The 18,800-nt window shown below is 43.1% G+C and overlaps 1 protein-coding gene across 1 annotated transcript; it reads right to left on the bottom strand.

Moving 5' to 3' along the window:
* Positions 1-11,598: 11,598 nt before the first annotated feature.
* On the bottom strand, positions 11,599-17,215 carry LOC120046040 (7-dehydrocholesterol reductase-like). The gene is made up of 8 exons (XM_038990951.1): positions 17,132-17,215; positions 15,857-15,977; positions 14,104-14,326; positions 13,822-13,912; positions 12,994-13,207; positions 12,658-12,862; positions 12,392-12,523; positions 11,599-12,180 (listed from the first exon to the last, which is right to left on the bottom strand). The coding sequence occupies exons 2-8, from the start codon at positions 15,964-15,966 to the stop codon at positions 11,716-11,718; spliced, it is 1,440 nt and encodes a 479-aa protein (XP_038846879.1). The 5' UTR covers positions 15,967-15,977; positions 17,132-17,215; the 3' UTR covers positions 11,599-11,715.
* Positions 17,216-18,800: the final 1,585 nt, after the last annotated feature.

The following is an 18,800-nucleotide window of genomic DNA, read 5'->3' as shown; positions in this document are numbered from 1 at the left end:
GTTCGTTTTAGGTAGTCTGTTCCTGTTCGTGCGTTCTTCGTCTATATGTTTGTTCGTTTGTTTCAGGTCTGTTGACTTCGTTTATTGTTTTGTAGTTTGTTCTAGTGTTCATTAGTGTTTCGTCTTTCATTTAATAAATCAGTATGTATTCATCACCCGCTGCGCCTTGGTCCGTTCATTCACCACAAGACGAACGTTACATCTCTGATGGGCCTCAGACCCATCAATTCTCCTTTTTGAATTTGCCTCATCACAGGACTGATATCCTTATTTGAATCACAACAAGCCTTTATTCTCATTGTCAGAGTGTTGTTTCACTCCCTTTTGGTCAACTTCCACTCTCTGATCTACAATTTATGGCTAAATCAGAAACATGCTTTGTTCGAAGTCCGCCAAATTCTATTTTACACACTAAGCAGGAAAGCTGAAGGCAGATGTTCCACCCTGTTACTGAGGCTTAATAATATTTGTACAAACCTGAGGATATATATTGCGGATCCATACAGTACCACGTGCATGCAAAGCCAAAGCACACAACTAAACATAGGCCTGTTGCAAAATGCTGTCGTTAAAAGTCTGGATGCAGCTTAGTCCATGAGTCGGATGTACCACGATCAGGATAGGATGGCATAGCACTGTAGAACAATAGAGTAGAGTGGCCCACAGAGAGGGAGAGATGGGGGGGGGGACGTGGTTTATGTACGTTTAGGGACCTTTCACAGGAAAGCCTGGGCTCTAGCCCTGTCTGTTTCTCTGTCTGGGAAAGGAGAGAGCAGCCGGGCACAGGCCTCGGTCCTCTGGCACGGAGCCAAATTGGAGGAAACGGGGGAGGGGCCTTTCCAGGCACATATCATGACCACTAAGAGTCTGCTATTGGGGTGGGTGACTTGGATGTTGTGTGTTCAGTATTTGAGTGTTTTGTGTCTGTGTATGTGTGATTGTACATTATCTGAATGTTTTTCTCCCTGTATCTGTGCGCTTAGAGAGGTGAGCAGGGGGATTTTGACTGTCGTGTATTCAAAGCTCCAGTTGCTTTGGTATCAGGTCACAAAGCCAATGACATTCAGTATGGCTAAAAACAGCTCCCGTATGAAGTGAATATATCACATGTCACATTGACTGATGATATTTAAGAATGGGCTTTGCTCTGCCCAGACTGCCAACCGCCTTGCCCACCGGGGCTAAACAACACACACAGATTTTTATCCCTGATAGATTGATGGGCAGTCGTGGCATCACTAGCCAGAAGGATTTTAAAGTGAGACAATGAGTAAATCTTTGACAGAGTCCCTGTTGTATCAGGACACTCATTCACTTCTCCCTCAGTCTTTTCCCTCATCCTCCTGCCTTGACGTTTTCTCCCCCAAAAACATTGTAAACAATCCGATTTAGATAGTTGACTCCTTTGTCACTCAGCACATTTTTTTCTTCATTTTATCTCCGTCAACCACGAGTGTAAAAGCAGCTTTCTCCGTTCGACCTGGCCCACATTCACACACTCACATTACAGCTTAGTCAGAAGTGGGTCACATCAGCACTGGGAAGAGGAACAGAGGGGGAACAACATCTATGAACCTTTTCCTGGAGATCAAAAATACCGCCAAAAACTCTGCATGTCATTGAAAGCTTACAAAGTAACACTGCGACTGCCGATGCTCCAGAGGAAGCAGGGACTGCGGCTGCTGACGACAATAGTCAAATTCAGTGGTCGGTATCCTTTTCGATTCACCTCAGGTAATGTTCGCAGCCGGACAACTTTCTCATGGCTTCTGGAGGGAAATGCTGTAGGAATGCTCAACCGGTGTCGCTCATTCAGCCGACAGAAACTTTCAACCGGTTTTCCCCATTCAGCAGCGAGTCGGAGTCTGAGGCCGAGCCTTCTCTTGTCTCTACTCCTCCCGTTACGGGGTCTGAGACGCCGAAGCTTCCCACCATTAGCTCTGACAAATTGAAAACCCTAGTCATTGGCGACTCCATTACCCGCAGTATTAGCCTTAAAACGAATCATCCAGCGATCATACACTGTTGACCAGGGGGCAGGGCTACCGAAGTTAAGGCTAATCTGAAGATGGTGCTGGCTAAAGCTAAAACTGGCGAGTGTAGAGAGTATAGAGATATTGTTATCCACGTCGGCACCAACGATGTTAGGATGAAACAGTCAGAGGTCACCAAGCGCAACATAGCTTCAGCGTGTAAATCAGCTAGAAAGATGTGTCGGCATCGAGTAATTGTCTATGGCTCCCTGGTATACAGAAAATACCCGAGCTCTGAAGCATGCTTCCAGAAAATTGGAACGGAAATGGCGCCACACCAAACTGGAAGTCTTCTGACTAGCTTGGAAAGACAGTACAGTGCAGTATCGAAGAGCCCTCACTGCTGCTCGATCATCCTACTTTTCCAACTTAATTGAGGAAAATAAGAACAATCCGACATTTATTTTTAATACTGTCGCAAAGCTAACTAAAAAGCATCATTCCCCAAGTGAAGATGGCTTTCACTTCAGCAGTAATAAATTCATGAACTTCTTTGAGGAAAAGTTAATGATCATTAGAAAGCAAATTACGGACTCCTCTTTAAATCTGCGTATTCCTCCAAAGCTCAGCTGTCCTGAGTCTGCACAACTCTGCCAGGATGGCGTCAGACCGAGGCTCTACATCTGTCCTCGTGCTCCTAGACCTTAGTGCTGCCTTTGATACCATCGATCACCACATTCTTTTGGAGAGATTGGAAACCCAAATTGGTCTACACAGACAGGTTCTGGCCTGGTTTAGATCTTATCTGTCGGAAAGATATCAGTTTGTCTCTGTGAATGCTTTGTCCTCTGACAAATCAACTCTACATTTCGGTGTTCCTCAAGGTTCCGTTTTGGGACCACTATTGTTTTCACTATATATTTTACCTCTTGGGGATGTCATTCCCACAAACATAATGTTAACTTTCACTGCTATGCGGATGACACACAGCTGTACATTTCAATGAAACATGGTGAAGCCCCAAAATTGCCCTCGCTAGAAGCCTGTGTTTCAGACATAAGGAAGTGGATGGCTGCAAACGTTCTACTTTTAAACTCGGACAAAACAGAGATGCTTGTTCTAGGTCCCAAGAAACAAAGAGATCTTCTGTTGAATCTGACAATTAATCTTGATGGTTGTACAGTCGTCTCAAATAAAACTGTGAAGGACCTCGGCGTTACTCTGGACCCTGATCTCTCTTTTGACGAACATATCAAGACTGTTTCAAGGACAGCTTTTTTCCATCTACGTAACATTGCAAAAATCAGAAACTTTCTGTCCAAAAATGATGCAGAAAAATGAATCCATGCTTTTGTTACTTCTAGGTTAGACTACTGCAATGCTCTCCTTTCCGGCTACCCGGATAAAGCACTAAATAAACTTCAGTTAGTGCTAAATACGGCTGCTAGAATCCTGACTAGAACCCTAAAAAATTATCATATTACTCCAGTGCTAGCCTCCCTACACTGGCTTCCTGTTAAGGCAAGGGCTGATTTCAAGGTTTTACTGCTAACCTACAAAGCATTACATGGGCTTGCTCCTACCTATCTTTCCGATTTGGTCCTGCCGTACATACCTACACGTACGCTACGGTCACAAGATGCAGGCCTCCTAATTGTCCCTAGAATTTCTAAGCAAACAGCTGGAGGCAGGGCTTTCTCCTATAGAGCTCCATTTTTATGGAATGGTCTGCCTACCCATGTGAGAGACGCAGACTCGGTCTCAACCTTTAAGTCTTTACTGAAGACTCATCTCTTCAGTGGGTCATATGATTGAGTGTAGTCTGGCCCAGGAGTGTGAAGGTGAACGGAAAGGCTCTGGAGCAACAAACCGCCCTTGCTATCTCTGCCTGGCCGTGCCCCTCTCTCCACTGGGATTCTCTGCCTCTAACCCTATTACAGGGGCTGAGTCACTGGCTTACTGGTGTTCTTTCATGCCGTCCCTAGGAGGGGTGCGTCACTTGAGTGGGTTGAGTGACTGACGTGATCTTCCTGTCTGGGTTGGCGCCCCCCCTTGGGTTGTGCCGTGGCGGAGATCTTTGTGGGCTATACTCGGCCTCGTCTCAGGATGGTAAGTTGGTGGTTGAAGATATCTCTCTAGTGGTGTGGGGGCTGTGCTTTGGAAAAGTGGGTGGGGTTATATCCTTCCTGTTTGGCCCTGTCCGGGGGTATCATCGGATGGGGCCACAGTGTCTCCTGACCCCTCCTGCCTCAGCCTCCAGTATTTATGCTGCAGTAGTTTATGTGTCGGGGGGCTAGGGTCAGTTTGTTATATCTGGAGTACTTCTCCTGTCTTATCCGGTGTCCTGTGTGAATTTAAGTATGCTCTCTCTAATTCTCTCTTTCTCTCTATCTTTCTCTCTCTCGGAGGACCTGAGCCCTAGGACCATGCCTCAGGACTACCTGGCATGATGACTCCTTGCTGTCCTCAGTCCACCTGGCCGTGCTGCTGCTCCAGTTTCAACTGTTCTGCCTGCGGCTATGGAACCCTGACCTGTTCACCGGACGTGCTACCTGTCCCAGACCTGCTGTTTTCAACTCTCTAGAGACTGCAGGAGCGGTAGAGATACTCTTAATGATCGGCTATGAAAAGCCAACTGACATTTACTCCTGAGGTACTGACTTGCTGCACCCTCGACAACTACTGTGATTATTATTATTTGACCATGCTGGTAATTTATGAACATTTGAACATCTTGGCCATGTTCTGTTATAATCTCCACCCGGCACAGCCAGAAGAGGACTGGCCACCCCTCATAGCCTGGTTCCTCTCTAGGTTTCTTCCTAGGTTTTGGCCTTTCTATGGAGTTTTTCCTAGCCACCGTGCTTCTACACCTGCATTGCTTGCTGTTTGGGGTTTTAGGCTGGGTTTCTGTACAGCACTTTGAGATATCAGCTGATGTAAGAAGGGCTATATAAATAAATTTTATTTGATTTAAAGAAGGTGTGTGTGTGTGTGTGTGTGGTGGCTGGGAAAGGGTGTGGAGGGCTGAGTCTGGGAGAAAGGCATTGTGTGTGCATGTGGTTTGGGTGTGTGGGTTGGGAGGGGGGTGGGCTATGGCTTTTAGCACGTGAGCTGTAATAGTTCAGATCAAACAACTGGGGCGTAGCAGCGGGGGGGGGGGGGGGGGGGGGCGCGAAGCACGCAACATATGTGATTATTCTAATGAGCTTTGTTAGATAGAAATATGTCACATTCAGACGAGTTCCTTTCTCTCCCTTGATCTTCAACACTCCTTCACACGAACCACCGAATCCTCACCCGCATGGCCAATTGTCAGCATGTCACAAAGAGTATGATGAAGGGGAACTCATGATACTATCATCCATCCATCAACAACCTCTTCCCTTATGTGAACATAAGTCAATAAATGCTGATGAGGCAAGAAACTCTCACACCGGCCCAGGCTCCACCACATCTCACAATAAATAGATAGAGAAGAAGAGAACATGTAGGGGACTGACAGAGAAAGGAGAAGTAATGAGGTTTAGTGGGAGAGGAAGAGGGACCCGAAAGACAAAAAACAAACAGAAGGTGGAGAGCTGAAGAAAGAGAGGGGGTAGAAATAAATGGATGACAGAGGATAAAAGAGTTAGCGACCGGCTAGGTGGGTGGAGAGATTGGGAAGTTACATGGTTAGGGAGTCTCTAAGGACCAGTTTCAGGCTTTTTAAGTATATATATCCACTCTAAATGCACATATGTTTGCTCTTTATTTCCAGCACTGATTCTGGCATGAGTTCTCTGGCTCTGTATCAAACCTGAAATGGTCATGCAAAGGTCACTATCGATAATATGGCAAGTCAAGAGGTTTTCTTAACCTAAGCCGTTATAAACTGTGTATAGTGTGAAGTGTAATCGTCTGGATTCATTTCATGTGTGATTGAGTCTAATGGAAGAATGATCACCCCCCAATGATTTATTAAAGACAGGACATTAAAGTTGTGCGCTCATAGAAGCACTTTACTCTGTGGCTCGTTCGATAATGACATCCGGTACAGACCAGACCATTTAACCACTGGAATGGGCTGAGCCCTGCATGTGGATCACTGGCCAGGTCTCTCTGCAGTGGGTATGGCTCAGTCCTGTCTGCCAGGGTTGAACTGGATGACGGGGTGACCTTGCTGCCTGGTCTCTGCCAAGTTTCGCAACGGGTCCGTGGGCTGTATTACCACCCAGCCCCCCTGGACAGCTGGCCACTGCCCACACACCCGCCCCACCCTTTCACACCCATTCCAGGCCGCTAGTCTCCTAGATAACCAAACGTGTCAACCTCCTCCCACAGGAAACTCCATCACCCGTTCCCTGCTGGGTGGAGAGTTATTCGTTACGGGGTTAATGCTGCTGGACCAAGGGAGAGAATGGAGAAAAAAACCATCTGAGATAAAGCGAAGTATTGTAGCATTGCACGTGAATGCAACACATGCTGACCACACGAATGTCAAGTAAGCCTCACATGGCAGAAGCCCATCCCTTGCACCCTCCATCAGAATTGAATGGACTATTTCAGACTGCAGGCCTCCCCAGAGAGGGATTTGAGTAAGGTCAGTGTCAGGGTGTGTGCGTGCGTACGTACGTACATGAACATGTTCGTGTATAAGGGTGTCTGCGTACTGTCAGGATGGGAATGTCCAGGGGAAAATACATTTGCCACTCCTGTTGGATTTCTTCATAATAGTAGAGATTCAGGAAATCTGTCCAGCTGATTATGTATTTCCACAGTAATGTCCTGCCTATAACTCCCAGACCACATGGGAAAGTTCTAATTACAGTACAGCGTGTATAGTTCTACTGCACTATCATATCCTATCAATATCAAATACTTCTCAACTGCACTGAGCACAATGAGTTCATCTCCACGCCTCCATCTTCCTGGCTTACCCAGCAGCCTTCTCCTGGGATGATTAACACTGTCAATGGTTAAGGGGATACAGCTGGTTCTATGGTTAGGGTCAGAGAGTCAGGGGTTGAACATGGGGTTGGAGATACAGTTGGTGCTAGGGTTAGATATGGGATAGGAGTTGGAGACAAGGCTGGGGCTGGGGCTGGTGTGTGTGTGTGTGTGTGTGTGTGTGTGTGTGTGTGTGTGTGTGTGTGTGTGTGTGTGTGTGTGTGTGTGTGTGTGTGTGTGTGTGTGTGTGTGTGTGTGTGTGTGTGTGTGTGTGTGTGTGTGTGTGTGTGTGTGTGTGTGTGTGTGTGTGGTTCTGTTGAACGGAAGAGACTGAGGTCAGTGTCACTCTAAGGCTAGGTGTGTTTAGTCTGGTTTTTCTCTGGTCATCTCATCACTCCTCATGATGGCAGGGAAGGGCAGGAGAGGGCAGGGCAGGGATCAGAAGTGTAGAAGAGTCCTCAGCTCTTGGCTGTGACAAAGAGATGATCACAGGCTGAGGGGGGGAGAATGAGAGAGACCTAGGGAGAATCTCAATTGAATACTCCTCGCGTCCTCTCTTCTCGCCCCTCTTTCTCAAAACCTATTGGAGGAGAAGGTCAGAAGGGAGGGACCTCTGGCTTTTTCATCCGATGGGTTTTGAGAAGGAGACAAGTAGAGAGGACGCGAGACGTATGCAATTGAGATTCTCCCACACGCTGTGAGACTTAGAAAAAGTACATTAGCACTAAATACACAATAGTTCATTCCCAAGAGAAATATAGCAGCCCACTACTCAATATGTCTGCTCAATTAGCTCTTTCCACCAGATCAGTCAGTCAACCAACCCCAATGACCACAATCTGAGATCCTCTGTTCAGGGGCCCATGCAGAGGACTGCTATGTCACTGCTTTTCTCTGCTAACACACACACATCAAGCCCACATCCCCCCTCTGCCTCCAAACTCACCTATAAAACAAATTTGGCCTCTTGGGAAATCATCCAGAGTTTATTCACAGTTGGCACTCAGTCCAAATAGTTCATTGTACTTTTTGTATATCTTATTTCGTTCCACTCGCTCACACTCTCTCGCTCTTTCTCTTTGTCCGGCTGATCCCCAGTGCTTTGTCGATAAAACCATATTGTCTTTAAAGTCAGAATGAAAAACAGATAAAGAGGAAGTCAAAAGAAGTCAAAATGTTCAGGCTGCTTGACAGTATGGTCATTTGGAAGCCATGTGTGGGGTGATATTTGGTTTAATTCTCACAAAACTATCCCTCATAGTTTTGTCAACACCGTTTTGTAACGAGAATCAATAACGTACACTAGGACATTAGTAATAATGAGAATCGATAATATATACTAGGACATTAGTAATAATGAGAATCGATAATATATACTAGGACATTAGTAATAATGAGAATCAATAATATATACTAGGACATTAGTAATAATGAGAATCGATAATATATACTAGGACATTAGTAATAATGAGAATCAATAATATATACTAGGACATTAGTAATAATGAGAATCAAAAATATATACTAGGACATTAGTAATAATGAGAATCGATAATATATACTAGGCCATTAGTAATAATGAGAATCAATAATATATACCAGGACATTAGTAATAATGAGAATCAATAATATATACCAGGACATTAGTAATAATGAGAATCGATAATATATACTAGGACATTAGTAATAATGAGAATCGATAATATATACTAGGACATTAGTAATAATGAGAATCGATAATATATACTAGGACATTAGTAATAATGAGAATCGATAATATATACTAGGACATTAGTAATAATGTCATATTCAATCTGGTGTCGTGGCTTTATCTCTTCTTCTTCAGTTCAGTCATCCTCTAACTGGCATTCGTTTAAAAAAGAAGAGCAATTCTGTTCTATCTAAGGCAATGTAATGAATATGCTGTACATTGCATTAACTCTGAATAAAGACAGGGGAAATCGATGCATATTCCATTACCTTAACTGTCCATTATTGTCCTTGTAAAGCATCTTATCAGTGGTGTGGTGCAGTCTCTGGGCAAGTGCTTACATTATGTAATGGACCATTTATTCGAATGAGAAATACCCCCCTCTCCCCCTTGGTTATCATCATTGGTCACTGGTGTGTGAATGTCTATGTATGGTGTGTAGTTTCACGATTGGGAGTAGTTGTGTAGTTGTGTTTCTGTGAATAGGACATTAGGGTGCAGTGTTTGTTTATTTGTGTCGGTGTGAAAAGGGATGGGAGAGGTGATTGAGTATGTGTGTATGTGAACGACTGAAGAGGGAGTAGAAGAGCGCACGATGTTTATTTGTCTAAGTCTGTGTGAATAACGAGTAAAGATATGTGTGTCTGGGTGAATCATTTGGTTCTTTTGTGTTGTCTTTAATGTTCATGTTGATGATGTATTCATCATTTGGTGTGCTTGCTGAAGGCAAAGCACAACTCTAGATTTCTTACATACTCATATTCTAATTATTTGATTTCTTTAGCCCACTCTAAGGCTTAAGTGATTTACTCCGTGAACACGAAAACCAACTTCAAAACGTACAGACGGCCCCAACTTAGATTGCTTGAGAAATTATTTTTGATAGCATTTATACTTTTTGAACTATAACAATATTTAAATGAGCTACCAATACATTTCAATGGGGGAAAAAGGGCCTCAGACTTGAATGGTAAATAAATAAATAATTCTCTATGTTCAGGCATATTCTAACTTCAAATTCTTTAAGATCTTTATCAACTATAACTATATACATTTACATAAATGTGCATAAAATAATTCACCAACAGTTACTCTTGAAACGTTCAAGCTAGGGACACTAAACCAACTCTCACATGTTCAGGCGCTCCTAACTTCCAATGCTTAAGAACTTTATCAACTGTAACTATACATTTGAATACATTAGCATAAATTACCTCACCAACTGTAACTCTTGAACCATTCAAGCTAGGGACACCAAACCAACGTTCACATGTTCAGGCTCTCCTAACTTCCAATTCTTAAAAAATGGTATCAACTATAACTATATAAATAAGCATATATTAACTCTCCTAAAGTAACTCTTGAACCGTTCTCATGTTCAGGCTATCCTAACTTCACATTCTTAAGAACTTTCTAAACTATAAACAGTGGTAATTAGCATCAATTAGCATAACACTTCATGGAGTTAATGGAAAAATTAAGAACACAGTGGTAAACATTTTAAATGCTACCGCTCTTTAACTATTTCAGCTAAAAACATTAAAACATAAATATTTTCAAAACCATAAATACTTTAAAACAAGCTAGCAAGCACACCACATTTTCTTCAGGAAATAGTTAGTTTTTATTGACATTACACATATTTTCTCTTGGAGGATAAACTCTCTTGGATTGTTTTATTTACGCTAGTTTTTTTCACAACCTGGGTTCTACTGCCCCCTGCTGCTGAATGTCAGATTTGAGGTGACTTTAAATTAAAGTGAGAAAGAGGGATAGAAAGATGAGGATTAGGGAGACATAAGAACAGAGAATAGAGGAAGAAAATAGTAAATGGAAGTGAAGGGTGTACTCTTGACGTTAGTACAACCACCACCCTTACCAGTGAGTGATCACTGTTATACCCACTCCAGGGGTCTTTCCACCAGCCACCACTTCCACATTCGCCCTCCTCTTGTCTGTCAGAGCCTAACATCAGCCTCACATCCAGCTCCAACCATATGTGTTTGTTTAACTCTTTTCCTGGCAGCTGTGATGATCAGAAGGGGTCAGGCAGGCCAGCGTGAGACAGGAGGCCTTATCAACCTCTTCAGTCACAGCAGGAGGAAGCGGTGGCCTTCCACAGGAACAACTCTGTGATGTTGCAATGACACCTCTGTCATTGTCATTTCCTCCACTCACACACACAATGCACAAACACGTACAAAAAAAGAAAAGAAATCAGAAATATATTCACCATGTTAGGTTTATTTACTTTTCTAAGTTATCACTTGAGGAAAGGCAGATGAGGTAAAAAAAAAAAAAGGCAAAAAACTAAAATCAAATGTCAAAAAGACTGTTAGATAAAGTAAAAGCACTATTAGCATAAAACTTTAAAATAACAGGTACGGGGTACCTCAAATATATTGACAGAAATAAAGAAAAATGAATTTTAGCAGGAACAATCATTGTATAGTTGTAGCTGCTTCTTGAACATAATATACCAGTCTGCTGCTAGCATTTCATGTAATGCTGGGCTGACCCCTAAGTAGAAGAAACATTTGCCATCGACAGTGCATTGTCAAAAGATATCTAGATTATTGCTCACTTGTAGCTGTAGTTACTTTACCAACGCCAACTAAGTGCTACTGTATGGTTGTGTGATGTTCACGTTGCTAGACTACAGTACACTTAAATACAGATTTGAATTAGAAATCCATTTTGCAGAGTTTCTCATAGCATCTATGTACCATAGAACATAGATATGTACCATAGTACCAACATTTAATGAGAAATGCTCCTAGGCACCGGTGAGAGCAGTTCTGAGAGTAGCTGAGGTATCCTTCTTAGAGCACAATGCTGGCAGTCTTCTGACTACAAGTGAAGATCTCACTCTGAGTACTATGTATTTTCGGACAGAGAAACATGGAAACACACATTGACATCCAAAGACACCACTGCGCACGCACACACACACACACGCGCACACACGCTCACGCACACACTTTGCTCAAAATGTCATCAACATCTTTCCCATGGAATGTGAACAGTCCATTTAACACACATCTCCTTCTTCTGTTAAACTTCTTTCAGGATGCAGGGATTCCTTCAACCTCTGTCTCGACTCTAGAAGATCCCAGGCAGCAGTCGATAGGGAACTGCATCCGTGTAGCGCTTCCAGTCTTTGCCGTACTTGCTGCTGCAGCGATGCTCGTCTCTCACACAGCGGTGCACCAGCAGGATGGTCATGTAGACGATGTAGAAGTAGGGATGAATGTGACCGAAGCCGCAGGCTGCACAGTAGGCCAGCGAGCCCATCAGGTCGCCCGTGTAGTTGAGGTGGCGTGCCACGCCCCAGAAGCCGGAGGTCATGAGCTTGCTGTGGTGCAGGCCGCCGTCACCCGAGCGGTAGGCACACTCAATGAAGGTGGGCTTCTTGCCCCAGATGGAGCACTTCCCCTCGGTACGGCGGAACAGGTCCTTCTGGTGGTTGGTAGAGCGGAAGACGTAGTAACCCACCAGACCCAACAGGAGGACAGCAGCAGCATGGGCTGTGGAAAGCTGGACTGGGTTATACACCAGGTACAGGCCCTGTAGAAAGAGACATGATGCCAAACATACAGTATGATGTCATGACTGTTGAATAGAAAACAAGAAAGACTGCATAACAGCCATATTTAACTCAGCCAGTATGATAGAAGCACGTCGATGCATCTATAATTTCCATTACTTATTCATATTTTTTGCAGTGGCTTCTGTGTTGGGTGTCGGACTAGTTTTTTTTTATGATGATGTGACTTACCTGCAGCGTATAGAGGAAGGGCAGCCACACACAGTCTCCCCAGCCCAGGTACCAGCCAAAGTGGTCATGGCAGATGTCAATCGTCTTCAGGTACCATGCCTCATTCCAGAAGAAGTCGAGAACATAGATTGCCTGGGAGGGGTAGTTATTACATCAGTAGCCATTCACTGGAGGCCAAGCTTGCCTAAACTGGTTCAGTCAAAGCTACCACTCTAAGGTCTAGTTTACCACTGCCATCTAGTGGTAAAGGGAGAGGAGTGTCTCACCTGCAGCACGTTAACCAGGATCATAGAGTTGGTCACATAGCCATAGAGCTCCTGCTGTTTGGCTGCATAGGAGAGGTTGATTAGAGTCCAGGCAACAATACCAGGTCTCCCGTTGAAGAAGAGCTTGAAGTCGAACCATTTGCCGATGCGGGGATTGAACTCAATGCCCATCATGTAGTTATAAAAGACGTTGCCTGTGAATTTGCTGGAAAATGACAAAGGCAATTCAGATTAACTATGCCCAAAGTGCCAAGTTTTATGAAATATTACATATTATTGGATGCAAGTGACAAGTTTGAATATCCTAACATACTATTGGACGCATGTAATCCTCACCAGTCCTCTGCATTGGTGGGGAAGAGGTAGGCCTTGACAAAGGCAAAGGTGGACACAGCATAGCCCAGTATGTTGGTGCACCACAGCAGTGGGATCCAGTTGTCGAAGATTATGGTGGGGGAAAACCAGTGGAAGTATTGAGCGTTGGCATACCACAGGGCATGGGTGATCAGCCACGACTGTAAACCGTTGATCTCATACTTGTTTATGAGGCCTAGGAGAGAACAAACAATGGGGGGTGAAACAATGACTGCATATGGAGAAAGCCATCGGTCACGTGACACCATTCATTCCTATGTGAACACTCAACAACGCATTGAAGCCAAATTCAGTCGTTTAAGATGGCGTCTCATGAATACGACATGCACAGTTTGAGCTACTCCAGGAAGTGACGTTGCAGGCCATCTCAGCGCTGCTCCCTCTCATTGAGTAACTCAAGTTGAAGGCCGACCGGGGTACTGCAGACTGCCGTTAGCAACTAAATTACCCTTATAACTTTGTCTGTGTGTGATTTAAAAAGAATCGGCTCAAGGACATACATCAAGTGTATTAGAAGCAATTATTGTTACCATAACGGTCTTCAATTTTTTAAATATTTTTATTCACTATAATGGGGATCCTGTTCTCTGCAAACCATGCCTGCAGTACCGCGATCCGTGGCTTCAATGAGAGGGGGCAGTCGTTCTCCTGGGTGGAACAGAGCCAAGGGTTTGCAGACAACTACACTTAACAGTATTGTGCGCGTACAATATCTGTAAATATTAATAGAAACCAATCCTTCATGCTAGAAATCTCCAAAAACAACTTTTTCCTTCTCAGGTGCCTTACCTGCTGGGGTGCGAGCTCCGTCCTGAACCCCACCTGCATAGCCAGGCAGGAACTTATGAGTGACATCAGGAACACACATGTAGAGCACCACCTGATGGAGAAACAGTGTCATTCCACACTCCCATCTGTGAAATATTCTGATGCTATAAACCATAATAAAATGCAATTTGCCCAATTATTCACAAAATATCTGTTCTGATTGGTCAAAAGACCAATAATCGGGCAAAAGAATTGGGCTATCTGTGTAAACGCAACCTATGTCCCGCTCTTCTCTGGCCCTACCTGGAAGGAGACCCAGACGGTATAGATCTGAGCAGCGGTCCAGGTGAAGGAGGGGGCCTTGTCCCAGATGGAGCGCAGGGTGGCCTCTCCACTGTAGAGCTCCACCAGGGGCTGGCTGACCGAGCACTGGTACTGGTCACACACCATGACGAAGAAGAATACCAGGAAGGGAGCTGTGCACAGCAGCAGGATCACAGCGCTCAGAGAGAACCAGTCCACCTCCCTAATAGAGTGGTAGGTGTGGAGGAGATGGAGGAAACAACATACAGAGTTGTAATGGTGCAAATGCATAATCATTGGAGCATTTATAATAATTAATAATTCCTTACATTTTTCCTTAAAAAAAAACACTTGATACTCTAATTTATTCGAGAGTTGTTATTATTAGGCTGTAGATCTAATCTAACATAAACTCTATGGGCCGAGGACTTTGCCTTGTGGTGTTCTGCCAACTTTGCTAGAGTTCACTTTAAAAGATAAGCATGACTGGTTTATCTTACAGGCTCATTTGAATAACACTGATTATATGACAATAATGATATAGGCCAACATTTTAGTGACTGTCTGTCCATGTAGTGACTGTCCATCAGTGGAGACTGTTGAGGGGAGGAACGGCTCATAATAATGGCTGAAACGGAGCAAATACAATGGTAGTAGAATAAGTAGAACGGTGTCAAATACACCAAACACATGGTTTCCATGTGTTTTGTGTATGGTGTATTTGACACCATTCTACTTATTCTCCTCCAGCCATTACCATGAGCCCATCCACCCCAATGAAGGTGCCACCAGCCTCCTGTGCTGTCCATGTGCAGCACAAATCAACCACATGAACAACATAAATCTTGAGAGCCTAGTTTTTCCTTTTTAAAAAAAAAATAATTCTGTTGTGAATCCATTCGCTAACCTGAGCTTTGTATAAGGGCTACAACGGCAAAAACATGTATGCCACTTTTCAACTTATTTCAGTGGCAGCGACGCATAACCCAATGACAACTGGAATAGACATATAATGGAAAGATGACGCGTGGATTGTCGGGAAGCTTGTGAACTGATTCAAACTGGTCGTTCATTTTCCGCAGTCAAATACTTTACTTCCTTTCCATACTACCTTTGTTGACTGAAGATTAAGCAGGTTCCCACACACAATCTTGCCCAATGTTTTGAGATGCTGCCCTCCCCAAAGAAATAGAAGGTCCCACTGTTCAGCAAGAATAGGAGCAGGACAAATGTAATTCCGACAGCCATCAGGCTGCTGAACAGCGGGACATGGGACAGATGTAGGCCCGATGGTCAGACAGTAGGCCACAGGGACAGTGAATATGTGTGCATTAACTATGAACTTTCCAGTGTTTTCTGTATTGTGTAGTTGTATGCTGACTTGACAAAAATGAATTTCCATATAAAATGGACATTAAAGATGGAATCCGCAATTGGGGAAACAGCGCCGCTCTCCGCCCCATGGCAGTTTCTGTTTTTGTTTACAAAGCAGAGATGGGGAGTGTAAAACGAATCTCAGTACATATGCTACTGCTCTACCGTGCGCGCAACGATGTTGCTTGCTTTAACTACGTTGTTGTCGTGATATCGCAAACGGATGTGGCAGTTTCACCATTAAGGACGGCAGCTTTAAGTATATCGTATCATAAATCAGTCCTGAACCAACAGAGAGTGAAACCAGTTACACGTGAACCCAGTTATCTGAGTAGAGGATTAATGACTATAGGCCTACAGCAGGTCACCTTCATCTTACCATGCTCTTCCCCACTGCCCTGCAGGTTCCTCTGTCGTCTCAGACGCCCCCCCGTTAGAGCTGAGCCTCTGGCGCCTCCGGGTGGCCTCCATGGCCACTGCAGAAGACATCTCTAGGGAAACTGAGAGAGAGTAGAGAGTCATGGTAGTGACCAGGACATAACAGGCCTACTGTACCTTATAAGGTAATGTGGGAAATCAAAGGACATCTGGTGTCCTTGAGAACCTGACATAACACACTCTGTGATGGTGCTGTACATGATGCATGGTTTGTGAATAGACTTGAGCATGATAATTCTACAATGAGAGGTTTTAGCATAACACAATTGTGTATGTTAGCAAATCTAATGCAAGTGTTCAATCATATCAAACACATTGGAAAAATATTTACGTACACTTTAATAAGACCATAACCGCCTATGGTATATGATTACTACATGGGCTCAAAGACACCATAGAACCAAACAAACTTTCCCACCTCCATTATTAAACTACCCCTTAATAATGGTGCTCATCCCCTCCATTAACATAAACATGTATGCATGCATTACTAAGTCGCTTTGGTTAAAAGTGTCTGCTAAATGGCATATATTATGTCATATTATTATACCATAAATCAGAGGCCCTACACATGTACTGTAACAATCCACAGAAAACACTCCACAAACAGCGTCTGGAATAGAAAAGCAGACCCACAGGGATAATAGCAGGTCTCAGTGCATAGGTTATGTCAGCTGACACGTTTTTGGACCAAATCCAACATACAGATACAACGATAATGCTGAGGGGAACAACAGTTGTACTGGTTGACAAGGACACTTTTGGCTGAGTGACAGCTGTCACACATTCACATAGACCACTCAAATAATGTTGTGTACAAGACTGATTGAAGTATTGGTTTCATAAAAAGCATAGACTTCATTCTCCACCCTTTTAACGTTACTTAAAATGACTGATGGGCCTACAACAAGCGTCAGCTGTTTATATACCCGATTATTGAATAAATATCCGCAAGACCCTGAAATTGTATTGTCAATAATTCCGCACGACAACGGATTGAATGAATAAATAGACAATCGATAAAGGCTACCACAAAACAATTGATAACGAATTGCCTAACGCAGCCATAACGCACCTCCAGAAAAAGCCATAACTCATATGGACAATAGCCCATGCATAATGTCGAGGATCATAGACGGAAAAATTACATAAACATTATAAGCAGACATTGCATTTTAATAGGTCTGTCTTAAAGATAATTTCGTAGGCTACTCACCAACTTCTAGGACCTATGGGAAAACTCTTGGCCCAGATGTTTACGACATAACGAATAAAAGGTTCTATAATAACAACAGCTCCGCCCAAATAATAAATGCGTGTAAACGTACAGCCAATAACGTCTCAGTAGGGTGCGCCACACTGCCATATCGACCTCTGATTGGATAACACGGACCTGAAGCCACTACCGCCTGATGAGCTCATGAATGGATTGGCTACTAAAAAGAATTCATCTACAGTCAAGAGCCGACACGTTACCTGGGAGTAAACCCAAATAACTCCTCAACATATTTTGAGGTGTGGAAAAGGTACCCAATTCTGATACTTGAGTAAAAATATTGATACCTTAATAGAAAACTACTCAAGTAAAAGATAAAGACAAACAGTAAAATAATACTTGAGTAAAAGTCTAAAAGTATTTGGTTCTAAATATACTTAAGTATCAAAAAAAAGTTGCTAAAATATACTTAAGTTTCAAAAGTAAAAGTATAAATCACTTCAAATTCCTAATATTAAGCAAAGCAGACGGCACCATTTTATTGTTTTTAAAATGTACGGATAGCCAGTGGCACACTCCAACACATCATTTACAAATTAGGCATTTGTGTTTAGTGAATCCGCCAAATCAGAAGCAGTTCTCTTGATAAGTGCATGAATTGGATAATGTTCCTGTCCTGCTAAGCATTCAAAATGTATTGAGTACTTTTGGGTGTTTGGGAAAATGTATGGAGTAAAACGTACATTATAATCTTCAGGAATGTAACGAAGTAAAAGTAAAAGTTGTCAAAAAATAAATAATAAAGTAAATACAGATACCCCAAAAAACGACTTAAGTAGTGCTTTAAAGTATTTTTACGTAAGTACTTTACACCACTGCATATTTTGAAACAAATGTGGACATCATCACACAGTTTGGATTGAGTAGTAGCATACTTTTATATTGTCATTTTTTGCATGAAGTCAGAACTTTGAGATCTACTTTTCACCTTGGTTTTCCACAATATTTTTGATTTATGGAAGCATCACCATTTTTAAGTCTGAAACATGGACAATTTCTAAAACATATGAAGACTACCGGTAGATCTACTCTCTACCGGTATCCTAATTTTATACAGCAGAGGCGCAGCAGCTGGTTGTGTGAATGAGCTACCTGTCTCTTCAATAAGATATATGAAGAGGAGGGGCAGTAGTAGCAATGATTTGTATAACTAACTGGCCAGAACAAGCGAGGTGGGCAGAGCCAAGCACGAGTTAGCAAGATCTTATTGTCGCGTTCTAGCAATGTTTTGAAACTTGTCGTGTTCTAGCAATGTTTTGAATCCACTCTGTTCGTAACATGTTCTAGTTTTGGGAACAGAAAACTGTATTGAGATTAAATGTTTCAACGATGAGAAAATTAGCAGAATGTGGGACAAAATCCATCTCGTTCCATCTTCTCCCACTGCAGTTAACACGGCTTCCTCCCACTACCATATTTGTTACATTATTTGAGCGAGTGGAAAAGCCAAGCGGATGCTTCACATTTATACATCTGGTGAAATATCTGTCTCATTGTTGTATCTGTGGTTGGAGTGCCCGGATCGAAGTGACACAACGTTGCAGCTCAGATAGTATTGGTTCCAACGTTTGAATATCAGCAAGGATACTTTGTTGCACCATTATATGAA

This window comes from Salvelinus namaycush, chromosome 1, assembly GCF_016432855.1.
Source record: "Salvelinus namaycush isolate Seneca chromosome 1, SaNama_1.0, whole genome shotgun sequence".
Lineage (NCBI taxonomy): Eukaryota > Metazoa > Chordata > Actinopteri > Salmoniformes > Salmonidae > Salvelinus > Salvelinus namaycush.
Note: the sequence above shows the minus strand (reverse complement) of the source record. Positions and strands in the feature narration are given on the sequence as shown.